Source organism: Pinus tabuliformis, chromosome X, assembly GCF_031772625.1.
Source record: "Pinus tabuliformis cultivar Carrire ecotype Pingquan chromosome X, CPIR1, whole genome shotgun sequence".
In the NCBI taxonomy this organism is placed as follows: domain Eukaryota; kingdom Viridiplantae; phylum Streptophyta; class Pinopsida; order Pinales; family Pinaceae; genus Pinus; species Pinus tabuliformis.
The window spans coordinates 1,025,603,901-1,025,628,953 of NC_142308.1; the positions used below are offsets into that span (position 1 = coordinate 1,025,603,901).

Below are 25,053 nucleotides of genomic sequence, written 5' to 3' on the forward strand. Positions count from 1 at the left end.
GGGTTCTGAGCCCTATCTTGCTTCATCAGTCCAATTGTGGACCATCGCCTAGCAATTTGTAGAAATTCCTTGTTTCTACATTTTCTATAAGCATTTTCTTTAGGAATAAACATTTCAAGATTTAGTTTTTGGCCTTTGGCCCCATGTTCTTATTGGGAGGAGATTGGTTTTTAGCCTTTCTAGAATTTTGTGAGAGAAAAGCAATCTCTTGATGTACTTGCCCCATTGAGGTGTTAATTTTTAATATAATCTATATACTCACTCTTACTATAATAATAATAAAAATAAAAAATAAAAAAACCACAATATAATAAAAGAATTAATTAAAAATATTCTATTTTAAATTTTAAAATATAATAGCACAATCATATTAATTAAATGATTTCATAAACATCAATTTATAATCAGCATTAAAACACTTATTTCACTATATATTCCATATTGCCAAAATTAAAAAAATCATAAATACTAACTAAATTATAGTTTTATTTTAAATTATTTTTATTTCTATTAATTATAAAAGAATTAATATGTGAATTAAATATATATATATATATAATAATAATAAAAATTCACCTCATTTTATTATCTCAGTATTTTTTATTAAAAAATACCACATAATTTATCAATACCAATCAAAATATTTTTTATATTTAATTTTAATTTAATTTTGTAAATTTTTTAATTAAATTGAAAATTAAAATCTTACACGCCATAATCTTGCCTATCAAAGTCATCCATCTATTAATTGCGGATATTTGAAATAAGGTTTTACATTAAACAGTCATAATACCATCGTTGATAATGTGTTCAGATTTTTAAATAATAAATGTATTCTTTATATGAAAATATATTATTATAAGTCTATATCAACGCTGCGTGACAATGGAGAGGAGCATGAAACATGTCTTTCGACTGTATCAAAACCATAAAACTAAAACGATCCAAGGGTGTAGAAAATCTCAGAATAAACTGGCACTTCAAATAACAGCTTTGTTACGGGTTTTTTCTTTCCTCCCACATGCACTTATTTCTAATTTCGCAGAGTAACTACAAAGATGAGGGAACATTAACAACAATGGAGAGGAAGGAGTATTACAAATATCTTTAACATCACACCGAAACAACACGAAAACATAAATTTATTTTATTTTCTTCCTCTTTCTTTTTTATTTTGCACTGTGACTAAAAGATATGGAAGGGGAGGGTCGAAAGAGGGAGTAGCCAACGCTAGAATTAGATGTCGTCTATTTTGCATTCAACGTCCTCTATATCGACCCTGCACATTTCCTCTACCTCAAGAACAAGAACTTTGCCCAAGGTCGCTGCATATTTTGCATGCACCGTGTGTGCAAACTCTACAACTCTTTGGCTGTTTATTACAATCAAAACCAAACAAATAATCGAAGTTAAATAACCATTTATCTAAAAGTTGGGTAAATAAAATAGACTGAGAAGGCAATGCATAACAGATTATCTATATATATATATATATATATGTTTGTGTATATATCCAATGGTTTAATTCTTGACCTGTTTGAAACTTTCAGTTGTTTAAAATGATAAATCCATAATATTTGTGTTATGAGATGAATACCTGTAAGCCCATTCATTGTCAAACCAAGCGACCACTTTGATCATGTCCTCTCCCATGACCATGGTGAGTGTTATATCTACAGTTGCCGAAGCGTGGGAACAGAGAAAGTCCACGGACACCAAGGGCTTGTCACACACTGCAACAATACCTTGGAGGGGTCCATCCGAAGCAGCTTTCTTGAAGGCTTTCTTCACATCATCTACGGTGAACCCCTTATTCCCCACGTTGACCACCAAGTCCACCACAGAAACGTTGGGGGTGGGCACGCGCATAGCAATGCCGTTGAACTTGCCCTTGAGATTGAGAGTGCTGGGCAGCACTCGAGAGAGAGTATTGATGGATATATCGATGTTTGTTGGAACTATGTTTAGCGCTGCCCCCCTTGCTCTTCTCTTGTCACAGTGTATTGCATCCAACAGACTCTGCATTGATTCACCCAAATTTAAATGAATCCTTTCCATAACCATTCATCTAATCATATGAAACAATAAGAGTTGTCTGGTTCGAATTTCTTATTAACGTTAATAACATCAATTTAGTGGAACTAGATTTATTAAAATGTCATGAAGAACTGTGGAATCCATCAATTCAAAAAGTTTTACACGATCCAATCAGCTGATCGCTGGTGTATGGAAGTGTTGCAGTCACACTCCCTTTCGCTATACCTGCAACATCGAGATGACACCATTCTTATGTTATATTGGTCACTTCGACCGATTTCCACGACCTACAATTATAACCATGCAAAATTTCCATGGATACCTGCAATATAGCTGGGCCGATTTTGTTCTTGTTTTAATCAATTAAGCACTTAGATAGATCTCCTAAAACAAATACCATAAATCAGGAAGCAATTACTTACCAACGAACTCGTCGTTCAGTATTTTGATTAATGGAGCAAGGCAATTTACTATGCCAGATCCATTACTGCAAAACGGAAGTTATGTTATGTCAAAATCAAGTAAGGATTCCTATTATTATCATTTAATGTTTGTAAGGATTGGAAAAGAGAAAAAGATTTTGGTGAGAAACCAGAAATCAAATATCTTCTTTAACACACACACAAAATAATTCTACACAACTAAAATTTGAATCGGATCTATCTATGACGAATATTATTGGAACACGTACGGGCCACCTGCAGATCTTTCTCCGTTTTGCCCTGGTAAAACTCAATGGTCAAAAGATTATAAAGATTGATGAAAATGACATGCCTCTGAGAAAGGAATGAAATGATGGTTTGCTTTTTTAACCTAATGATGTTGTGCTCGTCGTGAGAGTATTCGCTGTCATTGATTCCCACAACATGTGTGGGAATATCGTCGCCCCTCCCAGGTGCTGTAATGATCACCTTTTTAGCCCCCGCTCCAATGTGCTTCTCAGCTAGGGTTCTCTCTGTAAACTTTCCAGTGGCCGGCATCATTCGACTGCATTAATTCAACCTCCACCATATCTTTGTCAACTATAGTTACTAAGAATTCGAAGCATATATATATATATATATATATATATATGTATTTCAAAATATATATGCCCCTACCTCGATGACAAGGTCGACACCGAGGTGCTTCCATGGCAATTGCGAGGGGTCTTTCTCAGAAAGAACAAAGATTTGTTTCCCACCCACGTTCATGCTTCTGTAACCATTCACATCAGCTTTAAATACGCCCTCCACATCAGCATCAAATTTACCCAGTTTCATAAATTCAAAGTAAAACTATCCACTCAGTTTCATAAATATGGAAAAGTAATGGCATCTAAACATCTGGAATATATATATATATATATATATGAACCACCTCCCCTCCCCTATTATAACCTACATTTTCAACACCAGTAATATCATTGATGGCGACGATTTCAAGGGGGGAGCGCTTGTGGCCAATGCGTCCAAATCCGTTGATAGCGACTTTCATCTTTGCAACGGTTTCTCCACTCATGGCTCCCGAGTTTCCAGCCTGATTATTTCAGTTGCCAGATAAAAAGTAATCAGCAAATAACAATGGCGACGCGAGCTGTGATAAGTGGATACGATTGGGAATAGTATTGATTCACCTTATCTACAACCTGTGAGGCAACCGCATCAAAGAGGCTGAGGTTGTTCTCCCGTACATGTCTTCCATATGTGATACAACTAGATGTAGACTTCAGCCCCGCAAACTCCGATATTTCACCATTCTGCAATGCACACAAGATATATGGTTGATAATAGATTTTAGATTTTTAACTCTGATATTTCACCTCTCTGCAATGCGCACAAGATATATGGTTGATAATAGATTTTAGATTTTTAACTCTGATATTTCAGCTCTCTGCAATGCAAACAAGATATATGGTTGATAATAGATTTTAGATTTTTATGATTTATATTGATAATATAATTATTTTTTTGGATTAATTATATTCAAAAGATTTAGTGGACATTTTAAACTATTTAATATGATTTAATGTAATTTATCCTCGAAACAATTTTTTTTTGTAAGCTAAGGTAAAATTCTATTACTGAAATTGAAAACTATGTACATATACATATTGCCACCCGCCTAACAGGGAAACCGGATGACCTCATAAAATATATAACCGCCATCCAAAAGAAATAGCAGTTCAGTTCATCAAACCAGACTAAATATCCCGGTAATCTATCCAAAAACATACTATTAAACGCTGGAGAAAGATCCATACTGTTCAACACTGTTAACATTAAACTACTACTATCTGGAAAAAACACAAAAAAACTCCATGTAAAAACCTTTTGATGTCTTCAACTGCTGTGGCTACGGATGCATGGCATCATTCTTTACTGCATTTGCTGGATTTTCTGTCTTCACCGCTATTCCATTCTCTTTCAACAACTATATGAGCTAATCCATTTTCCTGTCCTGCATTAGAAGGGTCATTTGTATATTTTTCAATTCTCTTTTGAAAATTGACATTCCTTGTGCAAGCTCAACCATTTCTACTGCTACTTGCTCCAGGGCCTTAGCAATTGAAACTCAAATCTTCATAATATAATTAAACCAAAAAAAATCCGTATGTGTCTCTATATATAGAGACGTGCAGAGAGTAGAGTACCCTAGGCAGCCTACCATATGATATTGGATATGCTTTACTTCTGTTACAACGATATTCGATATTCGTTGTTCTTTTCTTTGCAGGAAGGTTCTTTTGTTTGCAGGAATGGTTATTCTCGGTTTCTTCCGCGCGACAGTGGACTTTCTTTGATTTTTCCATGTGAGTGTCTATAAATGACACACTAAAATAAAGCGTGTGCGTGCCTATAAATGGAAATTTAAAGTAAAAGTATGTGTGCGTCTGTAAATGGGACATTAAAGTAAAAGTCTGTTATCATCCTGAAGGTCGGACATCACAGCGAAAGTATGCTCTCGGGCTTAAGATGGGAGGCTAAACTAAAAGTGTATTATTTTTATAAGGAAAATGAATAAGGAAAATATACAACTTCATCACTAAAGGTTGTCATTGAGATGATGGTGTAATAAAATATTATATAATAATTACCAATCATATTTAAAGTGCGTTAGAATTTCAATGGAAGTCGATGGTGTATAGAAAAAGTATATTATCGTGTTTTTTTTTAACATTGGTTTCTATAAATTTATTATCGAAATAAAATGATTTTACAAAACACACTTTTTCGTGCATGGGTAAAAGCACAAAGTTGTTGAACAAAAGGTCTTGGGTTAAATCCCAACCTTCCCATTATCTAGTTGTTGGTCTTCAAACTCTGCATAAAATCATATCCTTGGTCAGATTTATACTTCAAATATAAATTGTCAGCACTTGTTATTTCAAGTAGTTTGGTACCATGTTGGTTAAGTTCAAGGTGGGAGAGGTTGCATGGTTGAACCCGTTGACTTTGGTAATTTTGTAGTTTAGTACCATGTTGGTTAAGTCCAAGGTGGGAGAGGTTAGTTTGGTACCATGTTGGTCAAGTCCAAGGTGGGAGAGGTTGCATGGTTGAACCCGTTGACCTTGGTAATTTTGCGGGCTAAATTGCGGTCACTTGTTTTTTCAAGTAGTTTGGTACCATGTTGGTTAAGTCCAAGGTGCGAGAGGTTGCATGGTTGAACCCGTTGACCTTGGTAATTTTGTGGGCTTTGGTCATATTTACACTTCAAGTATAAATTGTCAGCACTTGTTATTTCAAGTAGTTTGGTAGCATGTTGGTTAAGTTATTAGACTGTCGGTGGGAGGTCACAGGGTCAAGGCCGAGGTTGGTCCATTTTGGGAAATTAGGTAACAATAAACTTTAAATATAAATCCTTTCAGCTCACTACCCAATTGTAACCATTGATGCATTAGTAAGGAAATTGGTTTGAGCTATTATGAATCAAATGGGAAGAGTAGCAGGTTACACTTCAAATATAAATTGCTAGCACTTGTTATTTCTAGTAGTTTGGTAGCATGTTGGTTAAGTCATTGGACTGTCGGTGGGAGGTCACAGGGTTAAGGCCGAGGTTGGTCCATTTTGGGAAATTAGGTAACAGTAAACTTTAAATATAGAACCTCCATTTTGGGAAATTAGGTAACAATAAACTTTAAATATAGAACCTTTCAGCTCATGACCCAATTGTAACCATTGATGCATCGGTAAATTGGTTTGGGCTATTATGAATCAAATGGGAATAGTAGCAAGTTAGTATCATGTGGATATGATATGATATTATGTGCTTATGCCTATGTTTATGTTATAGCATGTAATGCTTAGGGATATATCAGCGGAATGATAACAGTGTGATCTGCAACATGCTGGGATAAGCATGCATAGTGGAGAGATACTAGAAACAAGGTTGTTTGGTAGAGAGCGTGTGGTCTCTAGATGTGCAGTACTGGTGTTTTGTACATGTTGTATAACTGGTACTGTGTACATATGGTGCTATGTAATGTTGTATAACCGGTACTGTGTACATATGGTGCTATGTACATGTTGTATATGCAGTGTTGTGTACATACGGTACTGTGTGCATGTTATACATGTGGCATCGTGTGCATGTGGTGATGTGTAGATGTAGTACATGTGTTGTTGTGTGCATGTGGTTTTGTGTGCACATCGTGCAAGTGGTGTTGTGTACACATTGCGCAAGTGGTGCTACATACATAAGGTGTTGTGCGCACATTGTGTATGTAGTGTTATGTACATGTGGTACTTTGTTATGGGTATTGTGTAGTCATTGTATCATGACATGTGTATTCATAGTATTGTATGGTGTGTAATTATATGTTTTGTGTTGTACACTAGGTGTAGGTGTATGTGTAGTGTTGTATACCGGGTGTAGTTGTATGTATCGTGTTATGAAACGAGTGTAGGTGTATGTGTCATGTTGTAGTGTAGGTGTATGTATCATGTTGTACATTGGACGTAGGTGTATGTGTCATTTTGTGCACCAAGTGTAGGTGTATGTGTTGTGTTGTACATTATGTATGAGTATGCATTGTACAATAATATGATGGGATAGGCATGTATGGGATTGTCTAGGCCCTTGTTGTTAATATTAAGGGTTGAGGTGGTTCAGTCTCTGGATGCCCTTGTTGGTATTAAGGGTTGAGGTGGTTTGGTCTCAGGATACTCTTGTTGCTATTAAGGGTTGACACAGTTGATCCGAACTTAAACAGGAACGCAACAAATTATAGATATAACCATAAATAAAGAAATGCAGCAGAAATAACACTTTATTTCATTAATATCAAAATACTAAAATATGCTTACAAACACAATGGAAATAAACTAGCTCGAGCGATGGTAGCTTATCTCTTAGAAGAGATGTGGCATCTACATGCCTCTGAACTGTGTTACAGTGAGGCTCAAGGGCCTGTTTATTATTGAACAACAAGGGAAAACCATAAACAACCAAAACCCTAACCCTAGGAGATGTAACACTAAGAGTTTGTTGGCCCCATTGGGGTTAGTTGGGCAACCAACTTCCGTGGGTCATAACTTGGTCATATTATCTCCATTTTGCGCATACGATACCTTGTTGGAAAGGCCTCTTTGAGTACTACAAGATTTGTAGCAGGCCCCTAGCTATGGTTATGAGCTTGTTGCGGACCTCAAAAAAATATTGTTTAGGGGGTCAAAACTGCTTCGGAAGTTCAAGACTTGAAAAACTACTAAAAATAGTAAATGCTGAAAGAAACAAGGAAATAGAGGAAACCAACTGGAGGGCTAGGTGGAATTGTCAGGTGGCCACCAATATCCACCTAGATCAGTCCTCCCCTCTTAGGAAGCAATGGTCCCCATTGTGTGCAGAGCCTCCATAAGGTGAGGAAATTTTTGTTCAACCTGGTCCCTGATGAAGGAGTTGGCCTGCTTTAACAACTCAATATAGCTGGATCCTCTGTTGGCATGATCTAGGTTTGGCTGTGAAAAAGGACCCTTTCAAGACCTTTTACTTTCGTGATGTGTTAAATTGCATTTTTTAAAAGAACATCAATGAATACATGTGCATGTTGTAAAGAAGAAGGAACATGACAATCATCAACACATGAGAACATAAGCTGTTGATAATAGAGTTTGTCTAGGAGGGACTACGTCTCCAGGCCCCGGTGTTAATATGGTGTAGGCTACTGCATTAAGTGTTGTCAATAGTGATGATGTACATAAGAGGTGATGTCGCTATCATACAAGGAAAATTCCCTCATGCAAGAGTGGCTCAAAGAGATGTTCTATTACAGGAACTCTTAATCAAAAGGACTCCTATCAGTATGACACAAAACTCATGCATGATGATCATCCCACCAACATGGCATAAAAGGGATCTCAATGCAAACATACATGGCGACAACATGAGTATCCCATCAACATGATGACAAAGGGATCTCAAACAAAAAATGATGAATCATGACAACAAGTACATCACATAGATGATTCTGCGTCACATCAAGTAGGAATCATGAAAATGGGTAAGAAATGAGATCCCACATCAAACATCAAACAGGGATCTGTGCAACACAATGCATAATAAAATAAGTACATGAACATACTGCATATACCTCACATCCAGGGGCCATCTGAAGAAGAGGATGTCAAACTGCTGAAATTGTTCGTACCATTGATCTCACAGTGTCGAATCTCATGAAAATCGATGCTCACACATGAATGCTAACACCTGCACTCCACTTAGAAAAGTGGTCGAAAAAAGAAATGAGCAAATGGAAAATTTGAACACACCATCAGATTTGTGGCATCGAATTGTGCAAAATCGATTGTCAAATTTCTAAATTTTGGGAAAGTGAAAATCTGGGGCTCAAGGAATCTTTTAGATTCCCCCTAGATTCCTCCAAGATTCCCTCCTCCAGGTCCTCTAAAAATCGGCTGCTCACATCAAGAAACTGATTGCGCCATTGGGTTCATGTTGCTGAGAGGTGTAAAATTGACATAAAGTTTATCCAATTTGGAAACTGCAAAAAGTTCACCCTCTTGGAAATTTCACTCAGTCATGGTTCCATCTGCAATAAATTAATTAAAAAAAATATCGCCTCGATTTCCATGCCTGGTCCTGGTTCCTCCATGGTACTTGGGTGCACTGTGCAAATGAGGTTTATATAAATTCTCCGGCGGATTTACCAACAAAGTAGTTTGGTGTAATGGTAAATAAGGCAATTTATTGAGGAGGGGTCAGGTGGACAAACCCCACCCCTCCCATTTTAATATATTGTAGTTTTTTTTAAAATCCACAACTTTATGGTTTTGGCACATTAAATGGGGTGTTGTCATATTAACTGTGGGTTCGTTGGTACATGGTTTAATGGTTGTTGTGCCGTGGGGCCGCCACGTTGGCGGGGCCGGCCCTCCCGCTGGCTGTGGGTTCAACTCCCACCGGCCTCCTTAATTTGATACGTATGGTGTATAATGGAGAGGTGTGGGGTGGTGGGGGTGGTGGCCCACCACCTCCCTTTTATAATTCTTTTATTTTTAATGATAATAAGGAATTTTTGAAAATTTTAAAATTTGACCCAACGAGTCAAATTAAACTGGCCACAAATTCGCCTGAATCTGGCCCACGTTGGCCGGAATCTGGTTGACGAATTTTTTCCAAAATGTTGCCTCCTTAAGCCTGCCCAATCAGCAAAAGTCAACCAAAACTTTGATTGGCTCGTTCTCCCTCACACGAGCTCGGATTGACGAACCGTTCACACTGTTGTGATCAGGATGATGAGATATACACTCTGGTCCTGGTACTAAAACATTCTTATCAATTTGATTGTCAAGCTTCCATAAGCCCTCTTTGTCCTGTGTGTGTCTCTGGAGCCACCTGGATCAATCCTCCCCACTGAGGAGCTTTTGGTCCTCCAAAAGCATAAAAAAAAATCTGCAACTTCTTTGTACCTTGTCTGCAAATCACATGCTTGAATTTCATGACCAACGAATGACCCAAGCATCCCATACTTGCCACAAGTTTATAACACCTACTTGGTGGTCAAGTTTACATCAAGATGGACACAATACCCCAGCTACGAAAACAAGGCCAACATATCATTATTGCTTCAACAAGTGATGGAAAACACATCATCACTGCAACACATGATTTACAACAATAAGGCCAAACACTATTTTGTTTTGACAAGTGATGGAAACACGACATCACTTTCACAGTTTATCATGCAACTCAAAATAAGACCAGACATCATTGTTGCTTAACAAGTGATGAAAAACACATCATCACTTTTACATTTTAAAATGCAACAAATTATTTACAAAAGCACGACCATGAAACGCTAACATATCAAGAAACCATTTTTCACTTATCAAGGTGAATGGGTCACCTCCTTGTGGCGGTTTTGCTTATCGAACAACTTCTTCATCAGGTTCATGCACCGACACTTTGTTTTTAAGGAACTACTCTAGATGGAGCCTCCAATAAGTGGCTCTTTGATGGCCACTTCTGTCGCAATGACTGCAATAGGTTTTCTTCCTCTAGATTTTCTTAACATGTTTCTTTACTTGTTTTTGAGAGGGTCTTTCACGCCTCTTCTTTGTTTGTGCTACTATTCTTTTCCAACACTTAGAAAATGTATGGTTATGTAATCGAAAAAAGGTACATGTTTTTTGATGTCTTGAATTATGTCCATCACTAAAAACATGATTATAACTGAAATGAACATTCGCATATCGAGAGTGGTTATACCTTTCCTTGTTGTCTCCGGTGTAAGTATGGCGCTAAGAGCTTGCCTCAGCTCTTTCCTTGCAATGGAAATTGCCATGAGATGATGGGAAAGTGTTCCCATCATTCTCGTTCCTTGACGGTTTTGACAATGTCTCAGAAGAATCTAGCACCTTCGAGCATTCTCCTTCGATGTATCTCAAGCCTGCAGATTGAGGTCTATGCACAACCTCCAATGGTTGAGTTATGCCTTGGTTATTAACACCAAGTTGTTCTTCCTCCTCGTGCCTTTTCCTTATAAGGAGCCTCCTGTTTGTCCCTGTAATTGGGATCTTCAAATCTCCAACAGAAATCATACTATGTGAAGATGAAACCGAAAGGAAATCAACATCTTTTACCTCCTCTGTTGATTTGGAAATAATTGATGAGAGCTTCTCATCATCTGTTGTTGGTGATTCGCTAGTTGTCTTGGCGCATTCCCCAACTTCTTTCCTAACATACCCAAGTCCTGTCTGACGGGGTAATTCTTCTACTTTGATGGGGTTGACAATGCCTTGGCCTTTAACGCTCAAGCCTTTTCCTTCATACCCCATTTTATTCGATAGTTTGGAGCTAATTCCCGTGGTATGATTTTGAAAAACAACGAAATCATCATCAAGACACAAACATGAATTTAGAGAATTACATTTTACCTCGCACGGGTCATGCTGCATCTTTTCTGTCCTTTGCTTGCAGCTATCGTAGCAGACTATGTTTCTCCTCTTTCTCTTCATGTAGAAGCATCTTCAATTCAACATTCTCTGTTTGAAGATTCTATGTTGTGCTTCAATTCTTTCAGGGGCTCTTCTGTGGCTCACAACTGAAGCTACAATCACTTCTTTTCCTCTGTCTCTTTCTGTAGAGTTTCATACATTATTTCCACTATTTTGGAAATTTTGAGCATGGTCTCGTACATCGCTTTTTCATCCTCTGTCGCTGCATGTCCCATCGTTCACGCTGCAATTCACATCCACACAAAGACCACTCTGATACCACTTGATCAGGTCCAGGTGTGACAAAGGACCCTTCCAAGACCTTTTACTTTCGTGATCTGTTAAATTGCATTTTTTAAAAGAACATCAATGAATACATGTGCATGATGTAAAGAAGAAGGAACATGACAATCATCAACACATGAAAACATAAGCCGTTGATAACAAAGTTCGTCCAGAAGGGACTACATCTCCGAGCCCCAGTGTTAAGATGGTGTAGGCCGCTACATTAAGTGATGTCAATAGTGATGATGTACATAAGAGGTGATGTCTATCATACAAGGAAAATGCCCTCATGTAGGGAGTAGCTCCAAGAGATGTTCCACTATAGGAACTCTCAGTCAAAAGGACTAATATCAATATGACACAAAACTCATGCATGATGATCATCCCGCCAACATGGCATAAAAGGAATCTCAATGCAAACATACATGGCGACAACATGAGTATCCCATCAACATGACGACAAAGGGCTCTCAAACAAAACATGATGAATCATGACAACAAGTACATCACACAGATGATTCCGCATCACATCAAGCAAGAATCATGAAAACGGGTAAGAAACAAGTTCCCACATCAAACATCAAATAGGGATATGTGAAACACAATGCATAGTAAAAGAAGTACATGAACATATTGCATATACCTCACATCCAAGGGCCATCTGAAGAAGAGGATGTCAAACTGCTGAAGTTGTTCGTACCATCGATCTCACGATGTTGAATCTCATGAAAATGGTTGCTCGCACGTGAACGCTAACACCTGAACTCCACTTAGAAAAGTGGCCAAAAAATGAAATGAGAAAATGGAAAATATCAACACACCATCAGATTTGCGGTGTCGAATAGTGCAAAATCGACTGTCAAATTTCTGAATTATGGGAAAGTGAAATCTAGGGCTCAAGGAATCTTTTAGATTCCCCTTAGATTCCTCCAAGATTCCCTCCTCCGGGTCCTCTTCAAATCGGCTACTCAAATCTGGAAATTGACTACGCCATCAGGCTCATGTCGCTGAGAGGTGTAAAATCGACATAAAGTTTGTCCAATTTGGACACTGCAAAAATTTCACCCTCTTGGAAATTTCGCTCAGTCATGGTGTTACTTGCAATAAATTAATTAAAAAAAATATCGCCTTGATTTCCATGCCCGGTCCGGGTTCCTCCATGCTGCTTGGGTGCACTATGCAAATGAGGATTATATAAATTCTCTGATGGATTTACCAACGAAGTAGTTTGGTGCAATGGTAAATAAGGCAATTTGTTGAGGAGGGGTTGAGTGGTCAAACCCTGCCCCTCCCATTTTAATATATTGCAGTTTTTTTTAAAACCCACAACATTATGGTTTTATGGGGGTGGGGGGAGGGGGGTGGGGGTCGTGCCCTCATTGAGCAACTTGCTCCATAACTCCCACAACACTATTGGCGCATTAAATGGGGCACTGTCATATTAACTGTGGGTTCGTTGGTACATGGTTTTGACGTTACATGGTTTAATGGTTGTTGTGCAATGGGGCCACCATGTGAGTGAAGCTAGCCCTCCTATAGGCCTCCTCAATTTGATACGTATGGTGTATAATGGAGAGGCGTGGGGTGGTGGGGGTGGTGGCCCACCGTCTCCTTTTTATATTTTTATTTTTTAACTTTTAATGATAATAAGGCATTTTCGAAAATTTTAAAATTTGACTGAAGGAGTAAAATTAAACAGGCCAAAAATTCACCCGGAATTTGGCCCAGGTTGGTTAGAATCCGGTTGTCGGATTTTGTCCAAAATCCTACCTCCTTAAGCCTGCCCAGTCAGCAAAAGTCAACCAAAACTTTGACTGGCTCGTTCTCCCTCATACGAGCTCGGATTGACGAATTGTTCACACTACTGTGATTAGGACGACAAGATCTACATTATGGTAGTGGTTCGAAAACATTATGATCACTTTTATTTTTGAGCTTCCATAAGCCCTCTTTGTCCTGTGTGTGTCTCTGAAGCCACCTGGATCATGACGAGTGTTCTTGGTCTGCGTGTTCATGAGCTAATCAGTTGTGGCCTATTCCATGCAGTTTGGGTTGAGCTCTATTGGTGTGAGTTGTTCTACAATGTCGGATGTGTCCAACAATGGTGAAATGTATGGCTGCGGGCAACCTACATTGAACACTAGGTGCAGACCAAGGAACGGTGGGATGATGAGATTGAAGGCATTGTCCCCTACAACCTTGGTGATGGTGTATGGCCCATATTGAAGCGAGCGAAGCTTGCGGTGGGGTCCAGCGAGGCACTGCTTCTGCAAATGTTGCCAAACTTTATCGTCCATTTGGAATTTCTACGACACTCGATGTTGATCATGACACTACTTATACTTAGCATTAGCTTTGTCCAATATATCATGGACCTACTTGCGGATGTGTTGAATGCGCTCAATGAAGCTATTAGCCATGTCAGCTTCGAATTGGACGTGAACCGTATCTACATGAGTAGCTGCAAATGGTGTGGCCAAATAAATGAGGCATAATGGCTGAAATCCCAACCCTACCTGGAAGGGGCTATGGCCCATTGAGCTATGTAGAGCTCTGTTTTAGTTGTGCTGGACATAAGGGAGGATTCCATCCCATGTGCATGGATGCTTCGAGGTGTATATGTGCAGAACGTGTATGATCATCCTGCTGATGACCTCTCTTTGGTCATTAGTTTTGGGGTCGAACTTTGTGGACATAGTAATTTTGGTATCCATCATCGACTAGAGACATGACCAAAATGAACTTAGGAATCTGCTGTCCCGATCTGAGATAATGGACTGTGGGATCCCAAATTATACCCACACTTGCTCAAAGAAGAGCTTAGCAGTGGCATCTGTTGTGATACTCTTCTAGGAGCCTGCCATGATGGCCATCTTAGAGAATCTGTCGACGACCATGAAAACGTAGTCGTTGCCATGCTTAGTAGAAGGAAGGCCCGACATGTAATCCATGGAGATAGATTCCCAAGGCCGACTAGGAGTAGGTAGAGGAGTATATATACCTTACTTCTTGAAGGTTGGCTTGACAATGGCGTAAGTAGTGTAGGATCTAATGTACTTCCCAACATATTGATGAAGTTTTGGTCAATAAAAATACTTCTACAGTACCACCATTGTTTTCTTTACTCTGAAATGTCCAATGATCCGACTATAGTGTTCCTCCCAAATCATCTTGGCATGCTCACTTGAAGGAACACATATGTGTCCCAGGTGGCATAATAGTGCATCCTGAAGGTGAAAATTTAGAACTTTCCTCCCTTCCAGGAGTGTCTGGTCTGTGCTACCGAATTATGGATCGCTTTGGTAAGGACGCGACCACCCCGAAGTCTTGTGCCCATAGGATTTGAGCACAATGATCAACACCATGACTGGTGGTTGGTTGAGGCAGTCAACAACATTATCGGTGCTTCCCTTCTTGTACTTAATTTTCAAATGAAATTTTTGCAAGTAGGTGGACCATTTCCGATGGCAATCATTTTAACTTCCCTTATGTTTGTGTGAACTACAGGGGTCGGTGGTCTATGTGGATGATTGTTTCCTTCCCCATAATGTAATACTTCCATTGACGTCAGGCCTGCACAATAGAATACATTTCTTTGTCGTAAGTGGGATACTTTCAGACTGTGTCTGAAAGTGTCTTACTGTGGTAAGCCATTGGATTCCCCTGCTGAGTAAGAAATGCACCAATAACATAGTCGAAGGTGTCTGTCTCAATCTCAAATGTTTGTTGTAGTTACGGTAATTTGAGCACTGGTGTAGAGCAGAAGCGAAGCTTCAACTCAGAAAATGACTTCTGTTGGGTTTTGTACCGAAAAAACATTTCTTTTGCTCCACCCTTGGTGACTTGACTTAAAGGCCAAGTGATGTGAGAGAACCCCAACACGATCCTACACTAGAAATTGTCAAGACCTACAAAGTTGCGTAGATATGTCAGAGAGGTTGGGGCTGCCAATCCCGAATGACTTGTATCTTGGCTGGATCCACATGCACACCCTACTCATCAATTATGTACTCCAAATATTGAACCTGGGTCATGCCAAAAGTGCATTTCTCCGAATTGGCACACAACTTGTGTTGTCATAGGGTTTGAATGACCTGTCGAATATGGTGGAGGTTCTCTTCCCAACTCTAGCTCAAGATCAAGATGTCATCTAAATACACCACCATTAATGCATTGGTGAAGGGTTGCAAGATGTTGTCCATCAATCTCATGAAGTTTGCAGGGAAATTTGTCAACTCAAAAGGCATGACCAACCATTTGAAAAGGCCCTCCATGGATTTGAAGGCAGTCTTCCATACAATGGAGGGTTCGATAGGCACCTATTGATAACTAGACTTTAGGTCAATATAGTTGAAATATATTCCCCCTTGAGCTAGTCCAGAAGTTCATTAATCGATGGAATTGGGTACCTATTCTGGACAGTGATCTTGTTCAACACCTGATAGTCAATATAGAGTCTCTAGGTCCTGTCCTTCTTCTGTACCAATATAATCGGGCTCCCACAAGGTGATGAGCTTGGCCCGATGTTCCCTTTCTACAACAATTCTTGAATCTACCTCTTGATCTCATCGTTCTCTAGAACAGAGTGTCAGGAGATTGGTCCACTGGGTAGTGACACACCTGGGGTTATATCAATGGAGTTCTTGACCTGACAGTGTAGAGGTACCCCTATAGGTGATGCGAAAATGTCCCTATACTCCTCCTAGACCATGTCCATTTTCTTTTGTTGCGCAGAGGAGCCCTGTTTAGAAGTTGTGGCCATAACCTTCTTCTTTCCCTGAGGGCGAATCATAAGGAAAAAAAATCCGTATTTTGGGAAATGATCTTCTTGCATTACTTTACACTGATCAAAGAGATGACAGTAGGCGGGGCTACCTCCAGTATCATGTACAACTTATTGCCCAAAGTAATAATCACAGAGCAAGGTCTACACTCATATATAGCATTTCGCTTCCACAAGTATGGTTGTCCTAATAATACATCACAAAATTGAAGAGGAGAAACATCACACAGTACCTCATCCATGAAGGGCTTAATCTTGTAGGGAAGGCAGCTTTATTGGATGACACGAAGATATCATCCTTGGTAAAGCCACCCGATGGTGTATGGTTGTGGATGTTCTATTGTCGGTAGGCCCAACTTCTTCATGACCTCTATTTAAATGAGGTTCTTTTGGCTCATGTTATCAATAATCAACTACAACAGAGAACCCTTTACCCACATCTGTGAGTGGAAGAGGCATTCCCCCTCCTCTAGATCTTCAGCCTCATTCTTCTCGATCCTTGTGGTAGCCACAATGGCATTGGGCTTTGCATCAATGATCTGCTTCCCTTTTTCATTCCCCTTATCAGGTTTTGACCCAAAGTCAGAACATACATCTAAATCAGAAGCCTTCAACTCAGCCACCAATGACTGCTAGGCCCGAAACTCACTTTGTGTTGTGAGTGGATCTCTTATGTAACTCACACCATTTTCCCATGTTCTTGTTTGTCTTCGTGGTGTTTTTCTTTGCTTGCGGCTTTTACGGGTTGTCATGGGTTGCCCTACCTTGGATTTGGCCTTTTCTTTTTGGTTTAGGGGCTTATTTTCCTTGCTTCGGATTCGCAGATCCAAAGTCTTGCTTCTTCTGTTTAAACTTCTGCTCAATCTTGATAGTGTATTGGTATGTTGTGCTGAGCAAGGAGATGTCCAGGAACTCCATATCATCTTGGATGTACTTGTGTAGACAGTCACGATACTTGAGTACCAAATTCCACTCAGAATCCTTGATACCCAACTTCGTGCAGAGGGTATGGAAAAAATTTGTGAACTCTGACACATCTTGGTCCCTTCCTTGCCGTAGTGTGGTCCACTTTATGTATTTATCTTCATAACTCCCGACAAGGTAATATTGTTCCTTGATGGTGTCTCAGAAAGAATCTCAAGTGGGCAAGGCTGAAAATAATGAGCATTCCCTCTTGCCCTTCCGTTCACAGTAGGTTTCCCACTAGTCCTTGACATGTGTGGCAGCTTTGAGAAGTGAAAAAATAATATTTTCCCTATTGGAAAAGTCATGAACTAAAAAATATCCTTCCAACATATTCAACCATTTATCTATGACATCTGCATCTATCTGGCCCTCAAATATGGGAATATCAAAGTTAAATTGTACCTTAAAAGGAGTGGTGCCTCTCGAGTGGCTTTTGGATGAAGATGTCTCACCTGCGGGTAGTCATTGGAAGATCTGGGCAAATTTATCCATCATCGCGTTCCTCTGTCACTCGAGATATTCCTCGAGAAATATTATGAAAGGATCTCCTGCCCCCTAATCTTTCTTTTCTTCCACCATGGGAGGTTGTCGATGTTTGTGCGCCTGGTCTTGCAAAGGTTCAACCAGTTCAAGCCCTAACTCCTTGTACCCTGACATCGTTGGGGACATGCAAAGAAAAACAGAGAAAGAGCAGACTGCTCTGATATCACTGGTCCGATCTCAAATAGGAACAAAATGAATTACAGATGTAACCATAAATACATAAATGCAACAAAAATAACACTTCATTTCATTAATATCAAAATAATGACATATGCTTACAAACACAATGGAAATAAACTAGCTTAGGCGATGGTAGCTTATCTCTTAGAAGAAATGTGGCGTCTACATGCCTCTGAACTATGTTACAATGAGGCTCAAGGGCCTATTTATTATCGAACAACAAGGGAAAACCATAAACAACCAAAACCCTAACCCTAGGAGATGTAACGCCAAGAGTTTGTGGGCCTTGTTGGGGTTAGTTGGGCAGCCAACTTCCCATGGTCATAACTTGGTCATATTATCTTCGTTTGACACATACAATACCTTGTTGGAAATGTCTCTTCAAGTACTATAGGATTTGAACTAGGACCTTGCCTGTGGCTATGGGCCTGCTGTGAACCTCAAAAGAATGTTGTTTAGGGGGTCAAAACTGCTCTGGAAGTTCAGGATCTGAAAAACTGCTAAAAATAGTAAATGTTGAAATGAACACGTCAACAAAGGAAACCGACTGGATGGCTAGGTGGAATAGGTGAGTGGCCACCAATATTCACCTGGATCAGCAGTTTAGTCTCTGGATGCCATTTTTGATATTTAGGGTTGAGGCGATTTATTCTTGGGATACCCTTGTTGTTATTGAGGGTTGAGATAGTTTAGTATTTGGATGCCCTTGTTGTTGATATTTTAGGGTTGAGGCAGTTTAGTATCGGGATAACCTTATTGTTGATATTGAGGGAGGAGGTAGTTTAGTCTTTAGATTCCCTTGTTGCTTAAAGAGAAGGCATTGTGTGCTTTCTGGGTTTGGCAATCGATTCAATCTGGGCATGAAAAGGATAAAGAACAAAGGCAAAAGAAAACAATCATGGGAAGATAAGTATCAGTATTTTAATTTATTTTTTAATTATGCATGTGATCTATGATTTTAATTTATGAGGGTTTTGTTTTGATCTAACCAAATGTAATATGTTTATACATGATGATTTGATCAAAGAGCTAGTTTGACTTGTTGTGACAAGAAGTAAAGAGAATTGCAAGTGTACCTTATTGTTGGGCCACTAATGAGGTATGATTTGAATTTATTTTTAATCTCATGGCAATTATGTTTTTGGTACATGAAAGCATGGAAATGCCTAGTTGGGGTGGTTGAAACTAGCTACAAGAATTAGCAGCAAAAACAAAAAGGCATTGGAGCAAACAACAATATGTTGGTAAAGCACTTCTAGAGGAAGGCCATTGTGGGACAATGGTACCCAATATTGTCCATTGATTTCCATGAGCATGCTATGATCAGTATCATGGTTTTGAGGCAAGTATATGCCTTGGTTTTTGGACCTTCCAATGTGAGGAAATCTTACCAAGGGATGAATCGCTCGAGAAAGCGGAAGTCGGGGAACTTAGAAGGTGAGTGACTACATGGAAGGGGGTGACTAGATTGCTTAAGGGACTATGTAACAGAGAAGGGAAGGTTGGAGAATAATTTATTTTTAGTCATTAGCATTGCCAGATGGAATCAGATGCACATTAGGAGTGTTCCCCGAAACAATGCACTGATAATTGTTCACTGAGGGAAAGATAGTGTGAGGATCATAGTGTTGTACAATGGATGTAGGTTTGAATTTGGTAGTGGGTTCTAGACTTCCTAGGAAGGAGGTGAATCTTGGTACTACTTTTGAGGGTGAAGGTGTGAGCCTCTAGGTTCTCTTGTTGCGGATGTAGGAATTGTACCCTTTTATTTGCTGGTTAGATTAGGCATGCATATGTATACATGTGTATTTTATTATGAATATTATATCAAGCTAGATTTATAAAGCTCCCTAGATGGTATCGTTATTTGATAGTTGAAGCAAATTTTCATATGTATATGTGGTTGTTATTATTAATACCATAATGATTTGTGTTATAAATCTCAAATAAGCGATATTTTTGTCATGTTGGTCATGATTCTCAGCAGGATGTTATTATAAATATTGTAACGAGCTAGATTATAAAGCTCCATAGGCAGTATGTTTTGTTTTCAATGGTTTGTTGGTCATAGGTGTCATTGAACACCATGGATGGGTTTCCCCTAAGGGGAAGGGGTCTATAAAAACCCTAGGTTAAAAGTTGATGTAATAAAGTAATAAAGGAAAAATGAGACCAAGGTCATGGGACACGTATTCCAAGATGAATGTTGGGCAATAAATCCTGGTGGGTGTTCATTTGGTTTATTATGGCTAAAGAAATTGGTAAAATATTTGGAAAGGCAATGAAGCATTAATTGGTATTTATTTATGAAAATAAAGGAAAATATGAGAAAAGGAATATGAAAGTTCATAGGTTTCATGTGAGGAGGAAATTGAAGGAAAATAGAGGAAATGAAGAAATTAGACGCATCAATAATAAAAAGGCATCAAAGAGCACATATTTCATTAAATTTGGAATTAAATAGTGGATCTAGAATTTCGAAATAACTAAAAAGATAAATTATAGTGATGTCTTTCTAATAATTTTTTTCTAATTTTAATGAAATATGTGTTAAAGGATCAGTTCACGACTTTTCTCAGCCTTTTGTCAGTTTGGCTTTAGAGTTAGTGTGAGAGAGAGAAGAGCACCAAGAGGATAAAGCAATAAAGCAAGCAAAGGAAGGACAAGAAAGCAAAGGAAAGAAAGGATCAATCAATGAAGAGTTGGATCAAGTGGCTTGAACAAGAATACTTGTAGGTAACAAGTTGCATGTGTGATTTCCTAGCTAATTTTGGCATTCATGGTACATGCATGTGTGTAGTTGGGTCACTTATTGTCATTGGCATGGTTTTTTCCTAGTTTGTTAGTGGTTTTAGACTTGCCTTGCCATTTTCAAATAGCCATGGTGTGATGAGATTCATTCTTTGTTGAGATTGGGATTATCGAAAGGTTTTGGATATGGGTGAGGTGATCTCAGGAAAATCCCACAAATTGGGAGTGGAGACAGTTTTATCCGAGAAGCCCTTAATAGGTGGGTGGAGACAGGAAACTTCCTCAAGGGATTGTGAAGGAATTATGAGGCATCCAAGCTTGGTTTCGTTTTGTGATATTAGGACCGGTTTAGATGAGATCACAGTAGTGTGAGGGTGGAGGTGGTTTAACCTATGGATTCTCTTGGGTATTTATGTATTAGTTTATCCCATGAGATCCCACATTCATGCTTGGAAAATGGCATGGGGGTGATTGGCTAAAAGAAATATTTGGTTCAACCCAATCTATGGTCGGGTGGTACGTGGAAGTCCTTGACTTTGTTATATTTTGCATATGTTGATAAGATATAACTCCTCTTTTATTTTATGATTAAATGTACTTGATATGATGTGGCATTTATTGTTATTCTATAAGTGTTATTATCCTGGTTATACATTGGTTATAAGCACGATTTTGTGACAGATTCCAGTTATGTCTCTTATCATGTTTTAATTGGTAAATGAATGGTTATTGAATGCATGAACTAATAGATTTTATTGTAGCTATTGTGAGAGGCCATTAGACCTTCTTGGTGATTCTCAAATAAGTTTCATATCTCGATGTTCAGATATGCATCCATGCCTTGTAGATTTCATGCTCACCTTGTGTTTGACAAAATGAATGTCATGGTTAGGCCTCGTTAGGTCAAGTCCTTGATTAAGTTTTGCATTAGAGGCTTTGTCCTTGTGTCATTTACTATTTTGGAAAGTCTCATCAAGTTCTAGGTAGTGATCTAGAGTCTAGTCCTTAAAAGGTGGCACAGATCTCATGGTTGTAGGCTAAGAACTGAGAAATTGGGATTGCAGTCGCTACCTTGTATGCTTATGCATGCAAATGGAGGCCTAAAGTCTCATAGATGCATTATATGCATGTGAATAGCATCCTAGGTTAGTGAAAAGGTAGTTTAGCTTAGGGTCTAAGTACGTGGGATGGTTGTTTAGCTCCTGGGGGTCTTGTAGCTCCTGAGGAAGGTCAATGAAGTTTCAATTTTTCTATTCGACTTCCTTAATTGTAATTAGGAGGTTGAATCATATAATAATAGTCCTCATCTCATGTTTACCCTGAAAAGTTGGTTAAAGTGGGTAAAAGTGGGAGGGGTGGGTTACAACTCGACCTCCTTAATCACAGTAAGGAAATGGAGTCGAGACAAAGAAACCTTAGTGACCTTTGTCAAGAGTTACAAGACCCACAAGAGCTAAAAAACCACTCTAGGTGACAAAACCGTGAGTTAGCTTTCCTTTTCAGGGATCTAGACTCCCAGTCGCTTGCATAACAAGGAAAGCTAGTGAATGTAGCCCTCTAGTATCATGGATAACCTTGCGTCCTAGTGACTACAATCAAGATTTCCATATCCTGAGCATGCAACCTCAAAATTTGAGCCACTTTTCAGGGTTAGTATCCATACCTGCCCAGGACTTGATATAATTTTCCAGAATGATTTATGACACAAGGACAAATATTAATGCAAAACTTAGTCAGGAACTTGAACTGACTATTAAATTTTCTTAGGGTGACACTGTTCCTTACTTTGATAACTACATTTCACCATTAATACATTAATTTCACCCCATATCATCATTAAATTATTCAAATATACACCATTATACATCAACATATGCAATTATATAGAAAGAAACATCATCATCATCATCACCAATGCATTGGAACATAAAAGGAATGGTAGAAGAAAGTATGCACATAGAGACACTAGGATTGGTATGAGACCAAGGTAAAACCCACAATGGGGAAAACCGTTGCAAATCTTCTTCTTCTTAGATCTTCATCAAATGATGTAGCAAAATAGAGTACAATGATCCATAACTTTATCTATGCAGCAAAACAAGAATGATATCCATGAAACAAATCTAATCATGCTAGAAATAAAAAACCTTATACTGATGGTTGTAATGTGCTATCACAAATTGATGTCAACCGCTGTATGTTGTTGTCACTATGCCAAACACTTCTGATCACTGTTGTCCCTAAGTGAAAATTTCGGAATACTAAAATCTCATCTTTAAGTCTCAGACCCAGGGAGGAGTAACTGTGCGAGCGACTATAGCAGCCCTACACTCTCTCTGAGAACTATGTTCCAACAACTATGACAATCTGGATGCTCCCATGCCATTCTATGCATGTGTCTGAGGACCAACTCCTCATATCTACAAAAAAACCCTTCATTGGTCCCTGGAAGTCACTGTGCATGCGTCCGGGACAGCCTGGTCACTCTCAGACCACTTTGTGCGAGTGACTAGGGACCAATACTTCCAAATCTACCTCTTAAGCCCTAGTCACTCCCATAAGCCTCTGTGTTAGCTTCCAAGGGTCTCTAGTCTCTCTCATAGGCTTGTGTGCTAGTGTCCAAGGACCAAAATGCCATGTTTTGTGCCAGCGTTCGAGATCCAAGAAACTCCTTCTGTCGAACCTATGAAAACCAAGAAAAAAGATAAGAGAAGGTGTGTCCAAATGATCTTGAGGTATCTTCTATTTATAGGCTTTCTTGAGGGGTCACTTGGGGTTAAGACTGACCCAAGTAGTTACTCATGTGGTTAGGGCCAACCCATTCCATAATACATGTATGAATAAAATAATTCATAAATCAATTTCTGCTTAACCAAATTGGGTGGTCTTTAGGTCGATTTTAGTCCTCTCGAAAAGAGGAATCTAATGCAACTATAATATAGGTAATTTGAGCTATGTAAGGTGGAATTTGACCATAGTTGCGAAAATTAACACTCCCTCTCAACTAGGGAGAATTACACCTGCCAATATATGTTTGTCGATCAATATTCCATTCTGGAATCTTCAAGTGTCATCATGGATCATCTCTATCATGTAGTCATCATGCCACATCCATATCAAGTGTCTCATAATCACAAATCATCATTGTACATCTCGATCTATCATTTTCTTATTCCTACTTATCTCTTGATTGTTCCTGCTTGTATGTTGAACATTCTCGGATCTAGAAGAAGAAGTATTTTTTACCGGAGGGGAGCTCAAACTACCACGCTCTATCCATCAAGCTACTATCTGGAATCTCTTCGAATGTGCTACTACCTGGAATATCATCATCAATCGTCATCGGAGAGCATATCATCAAGGAGTACATCTCAACCTGGAACCACATCGGGAAGAAATAGCTTCCACCCATACTGAGAAATAAGATAATTCATCACACGGGGGAGTACGCCCTCGACCCTGCAATTTCAACAAGGAGCTCTCCCTGAAGCTGAAATCATATCGAGTTATCTCAACCCATCCAATTTCGTACTGATCTTCCCATCGCTGACCCAAAATATTTATGTGGTAGAACACCTGCATCATAATCGAATTAGGTTGTACACCCCAAGTACACTCTCAATTTGTTGGCCAAACGAGGATCGATATTCCCGAAAAGCTGGCCTAGTTTTGGGTATGATGCCAATTGGGTATACTCTGCAAAGACCAAATAGGGGAGTAGCATTCTATGACCCTATGAAGATAGGGGAGTAAAATTCTCTAACCCTATGGGTAATATATAGGGGCAACGCCCTATTGTCCAAAGTTCCCTCAACCCTAGGATCCCTTCTCCCTCAATTCCTCCCCCTGGGAGCTCAAGCAGGGGAGAAGAGTTGGCCCAGTATCCTTGATCAATTTCACTCTCATCATTCTCGAATCTGGTATATGCTTGTCTCAATAGTAGTTGTTTTATGTTCATACAAAACATCAAATCAAATGTCATGTCAGATCATATTTAATCATATAAATAAGAAAAGGATACCATAATCATCCTCCCTCTCAAGGAGGTACCAACCACGAGCCTGAGCTTGTTTCAAA

The 25,053-nt window shown here is 39.0% G+C and overlaps 1 protein-coding gene across 1 annotated transcript; it reads right to left on the minus strand.

Moving 5' to 3' along the window:
* Nucleotides 1-1,236: 1,236 nt before the first annotated feature.
* On the minus strand, nt 1,237-24,561 carry LOC149143251 (glyceraldehyde-3-phosphate dehydrogenase A, chloroplastic-like). The gene is made up of 9 exons (XM_089451744.1): nt 24,391-24,561; nt 3,653-3,775; nt 3,394-3,555; nt 3,139-3,314; nt 2,851-3,012; nt 2,460-2,524; nt 2,202-2,262; nt 1,598-2,017; nt 1,237-1,372 (listed from the first exon to the last, which is right to left on the minus strand). The coding sequence occupies exons 1-9, from the start codon at nt 24,559-24,561 to the stop codon at nt 1,237-1,239; spliced, it is 1,476 nt and encodes a 491-aa protein (XP_089307870.1).
* Nucleotides 24,562-25,053: the final 492 nt, after the last annotated feature.

Excerpts from the sequence above, each read along its gene's own strand:
- LOC149143251 (XM_089451744.1), bottom strand. The coding sequence starts at position 24,561 with ATGATGCAGGTGTTCTACCACATAAATATTTTGGGTCAGCGATGGGAA. Across the intron at positions 2,525-2,850 it reads GACGAGCACAACATCATTAG|TAATGGATCTGGCATAGTAA; the intron begins GTTAAAAAAGCA and ends TCCGTTTTGCAG. Across the intron at positions 2,263-2,459 it reads ACTGAACGACGAGTTCGTTG|GTATAGCGAAAGGGAGTGTG; the intron begins GTAAGTAATTGC and ends TCGATGTTGCAG.